Source organism: Caloenas nicobarica, chromosome 5, assembly GCF_036013445.1.
Source record: "Caloenas nicobarica isolate bCalNic1 chromosome 5, bCalNic1.hap1, whole genome shotgun sequence".
Taxonomy (NCBI): Eukaryota; Metazoa; Chordata; class Aves; order Columbiformes; family Columbidae; genus Caloenas; species Caloenas nicobarica.
Window position 1 is genome coordinate 4,095,692 of NC_088249.1, and position 13,426 is coordinate 4,109,117.

General features: G+C 48.3%; 1 protein-coding gene across 1 annotated transcript in view; it reads left to right on the forward strand.

The window, feature by feature from the left end:
- ERO1A (endoplasmic reticulum oxidoreductase 1 alpha) overlaps nucleotides 1-13,426 on the forward strand; it is a 22,171-nt gene continuing 8,745 nt past the window's right edge. The window contains exons 1-7 of the mRNA XM_065635745.1: nucleotides 1-128; nucleotides 7,408-7,527; nucleotides 8,752-8,835; nucleotides 10,521-10,559; nucleotides 11,803-11,879; nucleotides 11,971-12,044; nucleotides 12,534-12,654. Coding sequence (XP_065491817.1) covers nucleotides 18-128; nucleotides 7,408-7,527; nucleotides 8,752-8,835; nucleotides 10,521-10,559; nucleotides 11,803-11,879; nucleotides 11,971-12,044; nucleotides 12,534-12,654 — 626 coding nt within the window. The 5' untranslated portion in view covers nucleotides 1-17. The remainder of the gene's footprint in view (nucleotides 129-7,407; nucleotides 7,528-8,751; nucleotides 8,836-10,520; nucleotides 10,560-11,802; nucleotides 11,880-11,970; nucleotides 12,045-12,533; nucleotides 12,655-13,426) is intronic.

The following is a 13,426-nucleotide window of genomic DNA, read 5'->3' on the forward strand; positions in this document are numbered from 1 at the left end:
CGGCGGCGGCCCGGGAGATGGCGGCGGGCAGCGGGCTGGGGCTGCGGGCGCTGGGGCTCGCCGTCCTGCTGCTGCCCGTGGTGTCCCGCGGGCCGCCCGGCGCGGCCGAGAGACGCTGCTTCTGCCAGGTGGGGTGTGCGGGGGCCGGGCCGGGCGGCGGGTCCTTCTCCGCGTGGGGCTGGGGACCCTCCTGTGAGCTCCGCTGGGTGCCGGTGCCTCGGTGAGGCTGCTGGGAGGTGCTTGGAGCAAAGGGTGACTCCTGCCCTTCCACAGGCTGAGAGTTGGGGTGTTCAGCCTGGAGAAGAGAAGCTCCGGGGAGACTTTATTGCGGCCTTTCTGTGCTTAAAAGGGGGCGATAAGAACGATGAGGAGACTTTTTAGCAGGGTCTGTTGTGATAGGACAAGGGGTGATGGTTTTAAACTAAAGGAGGGGATATTCAGGCTGGACATGAGGAAGGAATTGTTGGCCCTGAGGGTGGTGAAACCCTGGCCCAGGTTGGCCAGAGAGGCGGTGGCTGAACCATCCCTGGAGACATCCCAGGCCAGGCTGGACGGGGCTCTGAGCAACCTGAGCTGGTGCAGATGTCCCTGCTCATGGCAGGGGGGGCACTGGGGGAGCTTGGAAGGTCCCTTCAACCCAAACTATTCTGTGATTCTCTGCCTGCCGAGCAGCCCCTCTTCCTTGCCTCTTACACATATTCACTCCCTGCCGCTGGCAGGAAAGGTCTTTCAGCTGCCTGAGCGGTTCTTCTCAAACCACCCAGGTGCGTCTCGTGTGATGTTGCAGGGATGTGTGTTACTAACATGTCTGGGAGCTGCCTCCTCTCTGCTCCTGCTGTTCTGCCGACTCTGCTGTCCAGGACAGACAGTGCAACACCAGCCACCCTGCTATGCCCAGAGCTGCCCTGCTCATTAAAGCTCTTCCAGGGTTAATTCTCCTTGCCGATACACCACACAGTCCTGCTGCACTTGATGCCCTTTCTGTTGGTGTACAGCAATGAGAGAACCGGCTATAGTCAGCCAAGAGATCAGACCAAGCAGCTGAATTTGGAGGAATTGTCACCATGCAGATTCCTTTTGACTTGGCTTTGCACAAGCACATTGGCAAGATCAAGGAGTGAAGATGGTAGAATGTATTTAGTGCTTTATTTCTGTTTCTCTTTTAAAAAGGGAGCTATTGCAGAGCCTACTCTTGCTGATTTAAAATTCTAGTCCTTAAATGCGAGTCAGAAATTGAGAGTGGAGAAAGAAAACATGCAATTGTGCGCTGGGCTTTGGCTTTGCCTTCTGGGTGGCTCTGGATGCTTCAGTTTCATGTGGAAATGGTATACACAAGCTATGCAGATAAAGAATTGAAAAGCACAGATTTTGATTCTGTATCTCTCTAGGGTTCTTGTTTGTATGCTTCACACTTAAAAGCGAACTCGTCTCCTGAGGACTGAAGCCTGAGCCAGGAGTGTGGTGTGGGATAGGAAGCCCTAACTGCTAAATGAACTGGCACTCTGGCATGTTAATGGCTTGCAGGCTTTTTTTCCTTGGGTACGAGGAACTGGCACTGTACTTTGTACGCTGTTGGTTTGTTGCATCGCGGTTCTTGTTCATGGGGTGGCGTATGCTTTGGTTTAGTTTTTGGTACAAATGTTCACGTTCAGGACTTTTTCCAGGCTTTATTGCGTTTGGGAAAGTGCGTCATGTAGGGCAGCATTTCTCAGCCTTACTTACCACTTAACTTTTTAAAAACACACTGGAGGGCTGCCTCATCTTTTTTGTGAAAAATGATCACTGATCATCTTGTGTGGAGCTGGTCTGGTGTTTTGTATTTATCACCAAATAAAATATAGGGCAAGCCTTAAATAGTATGTTTTACCTTCCTTTGTTTCTATACTTGAAGGCCTGGGTGTAGCTTTTGGTTTCCTCCTGTGAACCATCCCTTGCCATCTCATGGGCTTGTCTGATGAGGAAACCTTGACACAGGGCGAATGGAAAAGCTTTGGTTTCTCCATCAGCCCGTGTTGGGACAGTTGACAAGGGCTGCTTTTGAGAACATTTGCTGTAACAATATTTCAAGCACTAACTTATCAGGCCATAATTCTGGAATGGGCGTTGTGCTCTTGTCTGTCTGCACTACTAAGAGCAATGCCTCACCTACATTTTTTTTTTTTGACTGTTATTTTAGTTCTTCATTTACTTAGAGAGGTTGCTAACCACTCCTGAAACTTTTATTAGAAACATCCATCTGTTACTAAAAACCACTGAAGTTTCACATACTGTTTCTGCTCTCCAATCTGTCTTATTAGCGCTGAATAACATTTCAATATCAGAGTTCCCCCAAACTTTACAGACAGCTTGTCCCCCACCCAGATACTCCTATTTGCATTAATGCTTTAGTCAGCTATGAATCAATTCTCCATATTCCTAGTAGTTATTGCTCGTTTGCTGTTTACAGACCGATGTCGCTGTGGTAACGATGTGCTGCAGGTGTTTGGCAGGCTGGGATTTTGAGGAGGTTTCAGGGCTGGTTTCCCTCGGGGGTGTTTCTGTGGCCAGTCTGGGCACTGAGAGTTACGTCCTTGTTACCTCAACAGACTTTCTTGCATTCTTGTAGAACTGGTGTTCATCCGACAGCCTGCGGGGCAGGAATTCATAGCTCGCGCAGCTCCCCATCTCTGTGGGGTGGCTCAGGAGGTGGCTTCCAAGGGCAGAGCAGCTGCAGGTCCTTCTCGGCTGGCAGATGCTTGCAGGTGCCGTCTGACAGCGCTTCAGCCTCTGTGGTTTAACCCCATCCTGAGGCTCCCGTGTGAGGTTTACTTCTGTGTGAGCTCCAGAAGCCCCAGTCCTTGTTTTCTGGGCAAAAGATAGACGGGGGGAAAAAGCATCTGGGCTAGTGTGTACTGCTTCCAGGGCAGATGCTGGGCATGACTGTCCTCACCTGGCTGCCAGCTGCTTGCTCCAAGTGTGCTGGTAAGGATGAGCAGGAGACCTGGACGGAGCGCCGCAGGCAGCCAGAGCCACACGTTTGGGCTACACGTGAGGGAGAAGTTTTTGCCCCTGAGGGTGGTGAGAGCCTGGCCCAGGTTGGCCAGAGAGGTGGTGGCTGAACCATCCCTGGAGACATCCCAGGCCAGGCTGGACGGGGCTCTGAGCAACCTGAGCTGGTGCAGATGTCCCTGCTCATGGCAGGGGGGGCACTGGGGGAGCTGGGAAGGGCCCTTCAACCCAAATCATTTTGTGATTCTTTCCTGCCCAGCTGGGCAGTAGATGGTGGTGTATGGGTCTGGGATGGAGCCCAGAGCAAAAGAAGAAAGCCCTAAATCCACTGCTTGAGGACATTTCTGTGGCACTGGGGGAAGCAGAAAGAGGTGGGAAGAGACAGACCAGCAGTGCAGGGGGGAGCAGGCTGGCAGGAGCTGGGAGGGAGGTAAAGGAGGCTGAGGGGAGACCTTCTCGCTCTCTGCAACTGCCTGAAAGGAGGTTGGAGCATGGAGGGTGTTGGTCTCTTCTCCCAGGTAACAAGTCATAGGACAAGAGGAAATGGCCTCAAGTTGCGCCAGGGGAGGTTCAGATTGGATATTGGGGACAATTTCTTTCCGGAAAGGGCTGTGGGGCGTTGGAACAGGCTGCCCAGGGCAGTGCTGGAGTCACCACCCCTGGAGGGGTTGAACAGATGTGATGAGGTTCTCAGGGACATGGGGCAGTGCCAGAGTTGGATTCGATGATCTTGAGGGTCTCTTCCAACCAAAACGATTCTGTGCTTCTAAAGGAAGATGAAGTGAAGGCCAAACCCAAGGATGTTGCAGAGTCCACGTGTGCTGATGTTTCAACCTGTGTTACGTACACAAGGTGGGTACATTGGCATTAAGGAACTGAGAGTGGCTGTTGCCAGCCGAACGCCTTCCTCGTGCTGGCTCAGCAGCCGGAGCCGCTTGTGTCGCGTCTGTCCCGGCGGCTCCGTTGCATCTTGTCCCCAGCCCTGCCCGTGGGCCTCACACCCCGGCTGGGTGGAGCGCGGCCCATCGCCGGCTCGGTGATTCACCGGCGCCTGCAAGCACATGGAGAATGTTTGCGACCAGATCAATTTATGTTCCATCTTAAACAACTGTTCCACTTTTTACAGGGTGAAGATGTAGATAAATACTTTGGGGAGGTGGGGGGGGAAGTGTTTTACGGCACCACCCGTTGCAAGGCGTGTTTGGCGCAGGCTGTAGCTCAACTGCTGTGACAGCAGGAATTGAAGTTCAAAACAAGAGAGTCTCTGGCTGGATATAGGGCTGAAAGGAACTGATTCTGGGGTGGCACGTGGTCATGGAGCAAGAGAGAACTTCTGTGGTGAAGATCTGTGATCTCATACAGAGTCGCAGGCTGGTTGGGGTTGAAGGGGCATCTGGAGATCCCCCAGTCCAACCCCCCCGCTCACGCAGGGTCACCGGAGCAGATCACACAGGTCGGTCCAGGCGGGTTTGAATGTCTCAGAGAAGGAGACTCCACACCCGCTCTGGGCAGCCTGGGCCAGGCTCTGGCACCTCCCAGCAAAGAAGTTTCTCCTCATGTTCAGATGGAACCTCCCGTGTTTCAGTCGGTGCCCGTTGCCCCTCACCCTGTACTGCCCGCTTCCCTGTGTGTCGAAGCGGGTCAGTGCCGTTTGGCGGTGGCATCACTGGGGCTTAGATCTGGGCCTCTGAGGAGACTTGGCCCTTGATGCTGTCGTCTGTACGCCTTTGGCTGTGAGCTCTGCTAGGCTGGGCACATTCGGGTGATGCCGCCGGGCCTGGCTGAGCTTTTCTCAGCAGCTTGGTGGCTTAGGAGGCAGAGCTGGAAGGGAAGCAGGCCAGCGATGCCTTGTTGGCCATGTGCAGCCCAGGGAAATTGCCCTTTTCTGCACAGTCTGGCTGAAATCCTTGGAGAAAGGAGTTTTCCCTGTGACTTAAGCAGCACTTGAGTTGTCCCCAGAGCTTCCCCTTTGCCTGTGCTGCTCCCACAAGCGTGTTTATGGTGGCATTGTGGCTTTTCTAAACTGAGCAGCGGGTATTTGGAGATCTCCAAAGTAGGACCCTTATCTACTCCTGAATATTGTGGTGGCATCTGCAGTGCTTCACCCTGGATCGTTTTCGGGATAATGTTTTGCTGGATCGGTTCTGGCTTGAACTGATTGCTGGATGTAGCAAAGACAGGCCTGGTGCAAATGGCAGGTGCTGGTTCACTTGAGCGCTTGCTGGACGTTACCCCTTCCAGGGATGTCATTCCCTTCCAGTGACAAGTCTGTCTAGTGTGGACACAGAGAGCAGCTCAAGATTATCCACAAATTATCCTTTTCTTAGGCCACTTTTAGACCCGGTCTATGAGCTGCCTGCCTCAGAGGATGCCAAGTTTCCAGGAAATAGAAACAACCAACTACCTTTTTTTTTTTTTTTTTTTGGTGGGTTGGTTGTTTTTTAAATTTCAAAACAGCTTTAAATTGGGTAACTGGATTAGGAAATTGCGTCTGTTTTTTACAAGGATGATTCAGGCTAGTGGAAAGCTTAATTGCTATGCTGTTAATCTTCATCACTATGCAAAGTGCCTGACAGAATACGGCACATACATGAGGATGAGGCAGTGGGCTTCAATGTGACCGGAAGAAATAGAAGCGAGCCTCCAAATAAAGTGTTTTAACAAAAACTATTTGTGGAATAGGGCGTTCTGACATGGTTTGATAGATTTCCCTTCACTCCCCCTTAGAGCAGTGTGGCCGAGTCCAAAATACCAAAGCCCTTTTGAAAAAAGCTGTTTGCAAAATACCAATTCCTGGTGTGGAGCAGTCGGGTTCGAGAGCTTGGATTCCTCCCTCTTCTGTCCAGGGTGGTGGGAAAAAACTTGCACTTGACTTTAAGGTGCTCTTATGCTTAATCCAAGCTATTTTTCTCCTCCCTTCCCCGTTTTGTGTGACTCTGTGTTCTGAGGGCAAGTGCTCCATTTCTGCCTTCCTTCTCAGAAGGAGGGCAGGGAGCTTCGTTTCTACAGCAGTAATTATCGTGGTTTTATTTAAGCTGATGTGTAGCTCTTCCTGAATTATCTGAGGGCTCTCTGGAAATGCAGGTGGCTCCCGTTTCTCACATGGCTCTTTCTTTTATCTTAGTAGATAATAATTTCTGTCCTGTCTGCTACCAGGATTTTTGTAGGCTTTCTGGAACAGAAGCGGCAAGAAGGTTTCTTATCACAAACTGTGGCAAGCATCCTATTCTTTGCTTCATGAATCAATATATTGATTTAAAACAACTCTCTGATCTTAAAACCCACAAATTTATCCTATACTGGGGAATGGCAGCTTGCCACGTGTCGCATTGTTACATCAACATCCAGGAAAAATCCCTGGCGTGCTGTTGGGAGTGAATGAGTAGTAACACTTGATTTTGGCCAGGGTGATTTCCCCAAGTACTCGTCAGGGGGTGTGGGGGAAGCAAAACTACTTCTGTGTTGTGCAGCTTTGTCATCCAGACAGTCATCTACGTGTCAGAAAGCCAGAGCTGGATTTGTGCTGCTGCTTTGTTTTTTGTCTTCAGGGCTTGCACACAGCTTGTTGCGTTGTTTGGGATGATGCAAGAAGTATTGGCTTCCTACATCAGATTCGGAACAAATGTTTTCTTGCCAAATGGCTCTGCCAGGCGAGAGGCTGCGGCAGTTGCTGTGGTTCTGATTAAATCAAACACATGGCTGCAGCGCGGTTGGTTATCAAGGGCTTTCTGTGAGTGCTGTGATCTGCCAGTAGCGTTGTTATTGCTGAACTGGTCCCTTTTGCAAGGGCAGCTCTCACCTGTGTGCAGTCCTACAGGAGTGACGGACTCCTTCATAGAATCATAGAATCATTTGGGTTGGAAGAGACCCTGAGGCTCACAGCTGTTACAGCTGCCCATACCCATATAATAGATATAACCCATATAATAGATATAACCCATATAATAGATATAACCCATATAATAGATATAACCCATATATTATATCTATTCTTTATTATATATGATTGTGTCTGATATGTGGACAAGGGCCATGTGTGTTTTGTGTATGTATGTGACACGGTGTAGTTGGATGTATCTATCATCTCTGCTTTTTAAAGAGGTGGAAGTGTCCATCTGATGCCTGTCATTCTGACGTCAGTGAATTATGATACATCAGTGTGTGTTTATTTGGGAAAAGTGTTGCCAAATAAAAGTACCTGTTCCCAAGCCACAAGTACAGGATGCATCCTAAAGGACGCATTGAAAGTTCTCTGCCAGTTCAGCACAGTCTGGTTTAATGTTGTTTAATTCCAGTTAAACTTAACTAGTTGACTCGCTGGTAAAAGGAAACAAAATTGTGGATTGTTTCATTGTCTGCAGTGTTAAAAAGTACTGCTAAATTGTTCACATTTGGTTGTCCTTTTTTTTTATCCAACAGGTTACTGGTCACTTAGATGACTGCACCTGTGATGTAGAAACCATTGATGCCTTCAACAATTACAAACTCTTTCCTAGACTGAATGAACTTCTGGGAAGTGACTATTTTAGATACTACAAGGTAATTTTCTCATGTAAAAATTGTATTTATTTTGTGTGCTGCTGCTTTTTTTTTTTTTTTTTAATTTCCCTTGATGTGCTTGTGAATCTTTAAAAATCAGACACCCACATTTTAATCCTGATAGTTTAAGGATGCAGTCAGTAAGTGAGACTCTTCTGTTATCAGGAGAATCTTAATGTGGTACAACATGCTTAGAAGATGCACAATTTTAATTTTTTTTATTAAATGCCTTTTTTCCCTCTTAAGACCTTAAGTGGTAGACCACTGAAATGACTTCTTTTGTTGGGCTGTTGCTCCAAAATGTTGATGGCTGGAGATCCACAGTTTGTAACTTGAGTATTCGTGGTGTCTTCCCATTGACATGAAAAGGGGGTTTAGTCACCAGACTTTCAGGTGAATTGGTGGCTGCCAGACCATTGTCATTAGGTGGATTCTGAAGAGTGACTGTTGCCTGATTGGTTTTGTCTGCAGAAACAGTCTTCTGTAAGAACAGTTTAAAAAATTTCCAACTTCACTGCACTGCAAATTAGAACAGATCCATATATAAAATTACTGGGGCAGAGCTGCATCTCTGTGCTCCCTCTCTCCACCAAACCCACAAATTTTTAATTGTTAATTGTTTTGGAAAAAGGATACTTGATACCAACTCACAGAAAAGCAAGACCAGGATTTGTTACAGAAGTTAATGTTGTCTCCCCTTCCAGTGTTGGGATTTATAACAGAAATGTTAAGATTGGTCTGGATGAAGCATGAATGGAGATGTCTGTGTGTGAAAGAAGAAACAAAGCAAAGATTGCAAGAATAACCTGTACTGATAACAAGGACATGAGCAATAGCTGTCAGCCTGGTAAACCCCAAGGGATTATTTGTTCCCATCAAGCGCAGAAGGTGACTTGACAGCAGACGACCTGGGCTCTGGCCACAGGAGGATGGCAGAAGCTAAATAAACGAGGAGCAAACCATGCCTGAGATTCATGAAGTGCGCAATATTCCATGGGCGCGCACATCTTGTACGAGAGACAGTTGAATGAGTGTGATCCACTTTGTTTACCATAAATAACACCATCTGTTTCCGTTCTGCCTGCACTCAGCCTTGCACTAAGTTTTGTTGTTATCTGAAGTCTTGCACTAAGGCACTGAAGATGAGTCTTGGTGAACTGCAGTGTGGAAGGTTGGATTAATCGCATGGAGGAGACGTCTAATAGGATAATGTGTTATTTGTAGGTAAACCTGCAGAAACCTTGTCCTTTTTGGAATGACAACAGTCACTGTGGAGTCAGAGACTGCGCCGTAAAGCCCTGCCCATCCGTAAGTACCAAATTCATTCTCTTACCTCTTTTCTACATTAGGCTTTTGCAGACCAAGAGGAAGAAGCAGGCAAATTGACTTTTCTTGTTATTGTAACTATAGCAAAACTGTGGCTGTCATGGAGCTTTCTGGTATCCATAAGAAAGACAAAAATACTAAATTCTGAACATTAAAGGAATGTTAAATAATTAAAAGCTAGGCTTTTTAATACCTGACCCTCTGTGAATGGCCAAAAACTTGTCACGGTCCCTCTTTCATTTTTGGTATCTGTGACATATTTTTTGGGCAAATCTGCCATTGTTACAAGAAGTGCCTCTTGTGTTAGTTGCCAGGATATTCAAACTGTTGGCCCATGTGATTTGCAGTTTTGGCTGATAAATCCAACCAGGCTCCTTCCAGCTCTCCCTCTTTACTTGAACAGGCTCTTTCCTCTGTTTCCCAGTACAAAAGCAAACGCTCTTGTCCCTGTATCCCGGACAAAAAGGTTTCGTTCGCTGAGCTAAAACGCCTTGAGTGCAGGTGTCAGCCTGAAAAGAAGGGGAACAGAAAGGGAGTGAATGAGAACTTGTTTTTTTTTTTTCCCCCGTATAATTCCAAATGTGCTGCGATGAACCAGGTGTCTGTCCCCCTCACCTGGTAACTCCGTGGTAACCTGATGTAGTGTAGCTGTTGACTGAGGAAAAAAAAACCATCAAAGCTGATATGGTGCCTTGACACGATCTGGTATGGGGGTGTGCGTGGGCATCACTTGTTATATAAATTCTGATATGTATGTTGAATTCCTCTGTCTTCTCTCCCATCAACTACCCTACCCTTCACACAAGTGTCCTTTCCTTCCCTGGCCTTCAAAAATCACCTCTTGTGGACTCAAAATAGGGTGGTGGTGTTTTTTTTTTTTTTTTAATTCCCAACTGAAATAACCCTACATTTTGTTTAAATACTTTTTTTTTCCTTAAAAGGGATGTTTCTGGTAATGATTATGACCAATGTGAAGCAGTAATGTTACAATTATGTTAGTAGTAGTTAGAAGTTGTCCTTATTTTAAGAACTGACTGTGTTGCTGCTCGTTTTAATTATTTTGATTTGGGTCCATTTCATTCTGGAAGTAACAAAAATAACTCTTTTTCACTGCTTAATATTTCTCTTCCTGTGCTGTTGGCCATCATAGCATTTGCTCCGGCAGCACAGAAGTGGTTTTACTGCCTTCCTACTGATGGAGGAAATGGAAGTTGAGGAGAATTTAGGGCCTGAATACCTTGTGTGTGGGGCTGGCAAGCCTGACATTATGCTATTGAGTGGTAAAAGTGAAGTTTTTAAAGTTAAAGTTTTTAAATGGAGCGCTGGCATTGCCGGGAGACAGACATCAGCTGATCAGAGGCAGCTCCAGCTCCTCTGAAGTTTATATTGGCTTCCCCAGCCTCAGGCTTGGGTAAGCAAAACAGAACCTGGAAGGCTGCTGACCTTTGCAGAAGAATCTTGTGAAAAATCAGAATGAAGCACCGAGAATATTGCTTAACCTTAGGCTGTGGAGGGGCCAGAAATCAGATGTGTCGTAAGCTAAGCTGAGGGCTTTGATTGCTTTCTAACTTCTAGAAACTGCAGTAGCCTCCCTAATCTTTCTCCAAGATCAGGCTGAAAGGCCACGTCAGACCCAGATGTAGCAGATGCTCAATTTTGTCTTTCAGGACAAAGTCCCTGATGGAATCAGATCTGCAAGTTACAAGGTAGGTGTGCCGGGGTGCGAATGACACTGCTTATAGCGCCAATTTCGTGTCTGCAGCAGCTGATAAAAGCTGCGTTAATCAGATGGGCAGTATTTGTCAAGACGCAATTCGTGGCTAAAGTTTTAGCCCCTTCAAGTGTTTGGTGCGTGCTAAAGAGGTGGCCACCCTGAGGTCAGGTATTCCCTTCCACTAATATAGAGCATTTTAGGAGCCGTCTGTCACGAAGGCACCCCAAAAGTCAATTTTAGGCGGACAACAAGTTCCAAAACAAACTTTATTCTAGCTGGAAAAGTGTAGCAAATAAACCAACTAGAAACAGGGTTTATACAATTATTTAGCACTCCGAGAACATAAAAGACAGGTTCTGTTATCAGTTGAGGAGATTACTGGGGTACAACAACGTAAGAATAATGAGGATCCACAGCGTGCATGCACACACTCAAAAGAAACAAAACCAGAGCCCTCTGACTCCAGGGTACGCACAAGAAATAATCACTCGCCTGGGTTAGGCAAGGACTCGGTCAAGGATATATCCAGTAAATAACCACTCACCCAAATGAGGAGGTGAGATGCTCTGAATCCCGGGAAGTCTCCTTGGACAGCGTCCCAGTCTAAGGGGAGGGCTCCAGTTCACAGACCCGCTGCTTCGAGAAGGCCACTCCAAGGGGGTTTGTTTCGGGGACCCCGTTTTATAGCCTGGTCAGATCTGGCTGGGGGCATTACAACATGGTCCAGAAGCTTCTCAGCTTCCCTGGGCACCTCCTTTGTTGAGGACCCTGTCAATTGACCAAGGGTCCCACCGCCCCTGTCCCACCAGCTGGTGGAGGTGAAGTCACCCTGCCCGGGGTAGGGGAGGATGTGACTGTCAGCACCTTGGTGCCACCCTAGATGTGTTGGTGGGGACAGGCACAGTAGGGTACAAAACGTGCTAAGGAGTCATCAAGTGCCCCATTGAAGGCTCCGGATCGCAGGGGGATGTGCAACTGCCACAACGTAGCCAAAAGCAAATTTCCTCAGGCACCAAATGCTCCTACAGCAGTGCCAGAGGCGAGTCCCTCAACAATCATCACAATTGCCTGAACCTCTGGGTATCTGCAGGCACCCTGTGGAAATACAGGGTGGGATGAATTGTAAAAGTGTTTCTGATCCATCAACTGGTTAGTGCATTAAAGGCAGAATTATAACCGTAGAAAACCCGCTTTTTAATCTTCCTCTCTTCCCAACCTTTTGTTTTTCAACCCAGTATTCAGAAGAGGCCAATAACCTTGCTGAAGAATGTGAAGAAGCCAAGAGACTTGGAGCTGTTGATGGCTCTTTGAGGTTTGACTTCTTTATCCATAAACCTCACTTGCCTCGAAAGATACCAGCATTAGTGCCTCTTTCTGATGGTCTTTTTCCACTTTGTTTGCAGTGAGGAAACCCAGCAGGCAGTGCTCCAGTGGACACGGCACGACGACTCTTCAGATAGCTTCTGCGAAGCTGATGGTATGGGGACCTGTTTGATCTGACAAGCCTTCTAATGGAATTTCAAGCACCTCTGCAGGACTTTCAGGCCTATGTGTAATATTTCAGCAAGCCTGGAGCATATATAGCTTTTTTTTTTCCTCTTTTCCATGCCCCCTGCCCTCAATATTTTGAAAATAATACAATGCAAATATAGTATTTCTGATGAAGCTTCATTGCTGGTCAGGCTCTTGCTGTGTTTAGCAAGTTAGCAGTTTGGAGCATGCTCAGAATTTGCTTTGCCACTAGCGGCCTCGCGCTCCGATAGCTCTGAAGGCCAGTGAGCTGCACCCTGCTGCAGTGGGTTGATGTGCAGCAAATATTACGTACCTGCCTCTCTGGAGAGGGAGGAGCTGGTCTCTCTGCTGGGAAGACTGTTTGGTATGGGAAGGGGTGGCTGAATCAGCCTTGGAAGATGACATTTTCCTTCAGAAGTTTTTTGTGTCACTGACCCAGCACTCTGCTTCACAGACATCTATTCTCCTGATGCGGAGTACGTGGATTTACTCCTGAATCCTGAACGCTATACTGGCTACAAAGGACCGGATGCCTGGAAAATTTGGAACAGTATTTACGAAGAAAACTGCTTCAAGTAGGTGCTTTGGGAGACAGGTTCCACGAGCCTGCAGGCGTTGATTATTTTTTCTTGGGGCTACATGTGCTTTAACTGTTCTGTTAATCCCCATCCCCCTGTCTGTGCTGCCATGCTGGTGCAGTGTGGGCTGTGACGAGAGGGGATGGGCTGCGTGGCTGCCCCCTGAGCCCCCTCGGCTGTTCTTTGTCCCGCAGCTTGTCCCGGTGTGGGCTCCCGATGTGGTGAGACAGCAGCCTGGCAGGGGCTGCGCATCTCTGTGTGACGTGGTTCTGGGTGCACAGTCCTGTCCCCTTGGGCGTTGCACTGGTGAGGCGAGCCCAGCCCAGTCTGTACCAGTTTGAGCTCAGCTGGGGGTATCCCTGAGGCTGAGGCACAGTACTGTAGCACTGGTCTGTAGTCCTGCCCTGCTCTGAGCTTTCCGGAGTGAGCTGAGAGAAGGGAACGGAGCTGGGGAAGGGGCTGGAGCACAAGTGTGATGGGAGCAGCTGAGGGAGCTGGGGGTTCAGCTGGAGAACAGGAGCTGAGGGGAGACCTTCTGATCTCTGAACTGCCTGAAAGGAGCTTGGAGCCAGGGGGGGTCGGGCTCTGCTCCCCGGGAACAAGCGCCAGGACCAGAGGAAACGGCCTCAAGTTGCGCCAGGGGAGGTTGAGGTTGGATCTGGGGAACAATTTCTTCCTGCAAAGGGCTGTGGGGCATTGGAACAGGCTGCCCAGGGCAGAGGTGGAGTCACCACCCCTGGAGGGGTTGAACAGAGATGAGGTTCTCAGG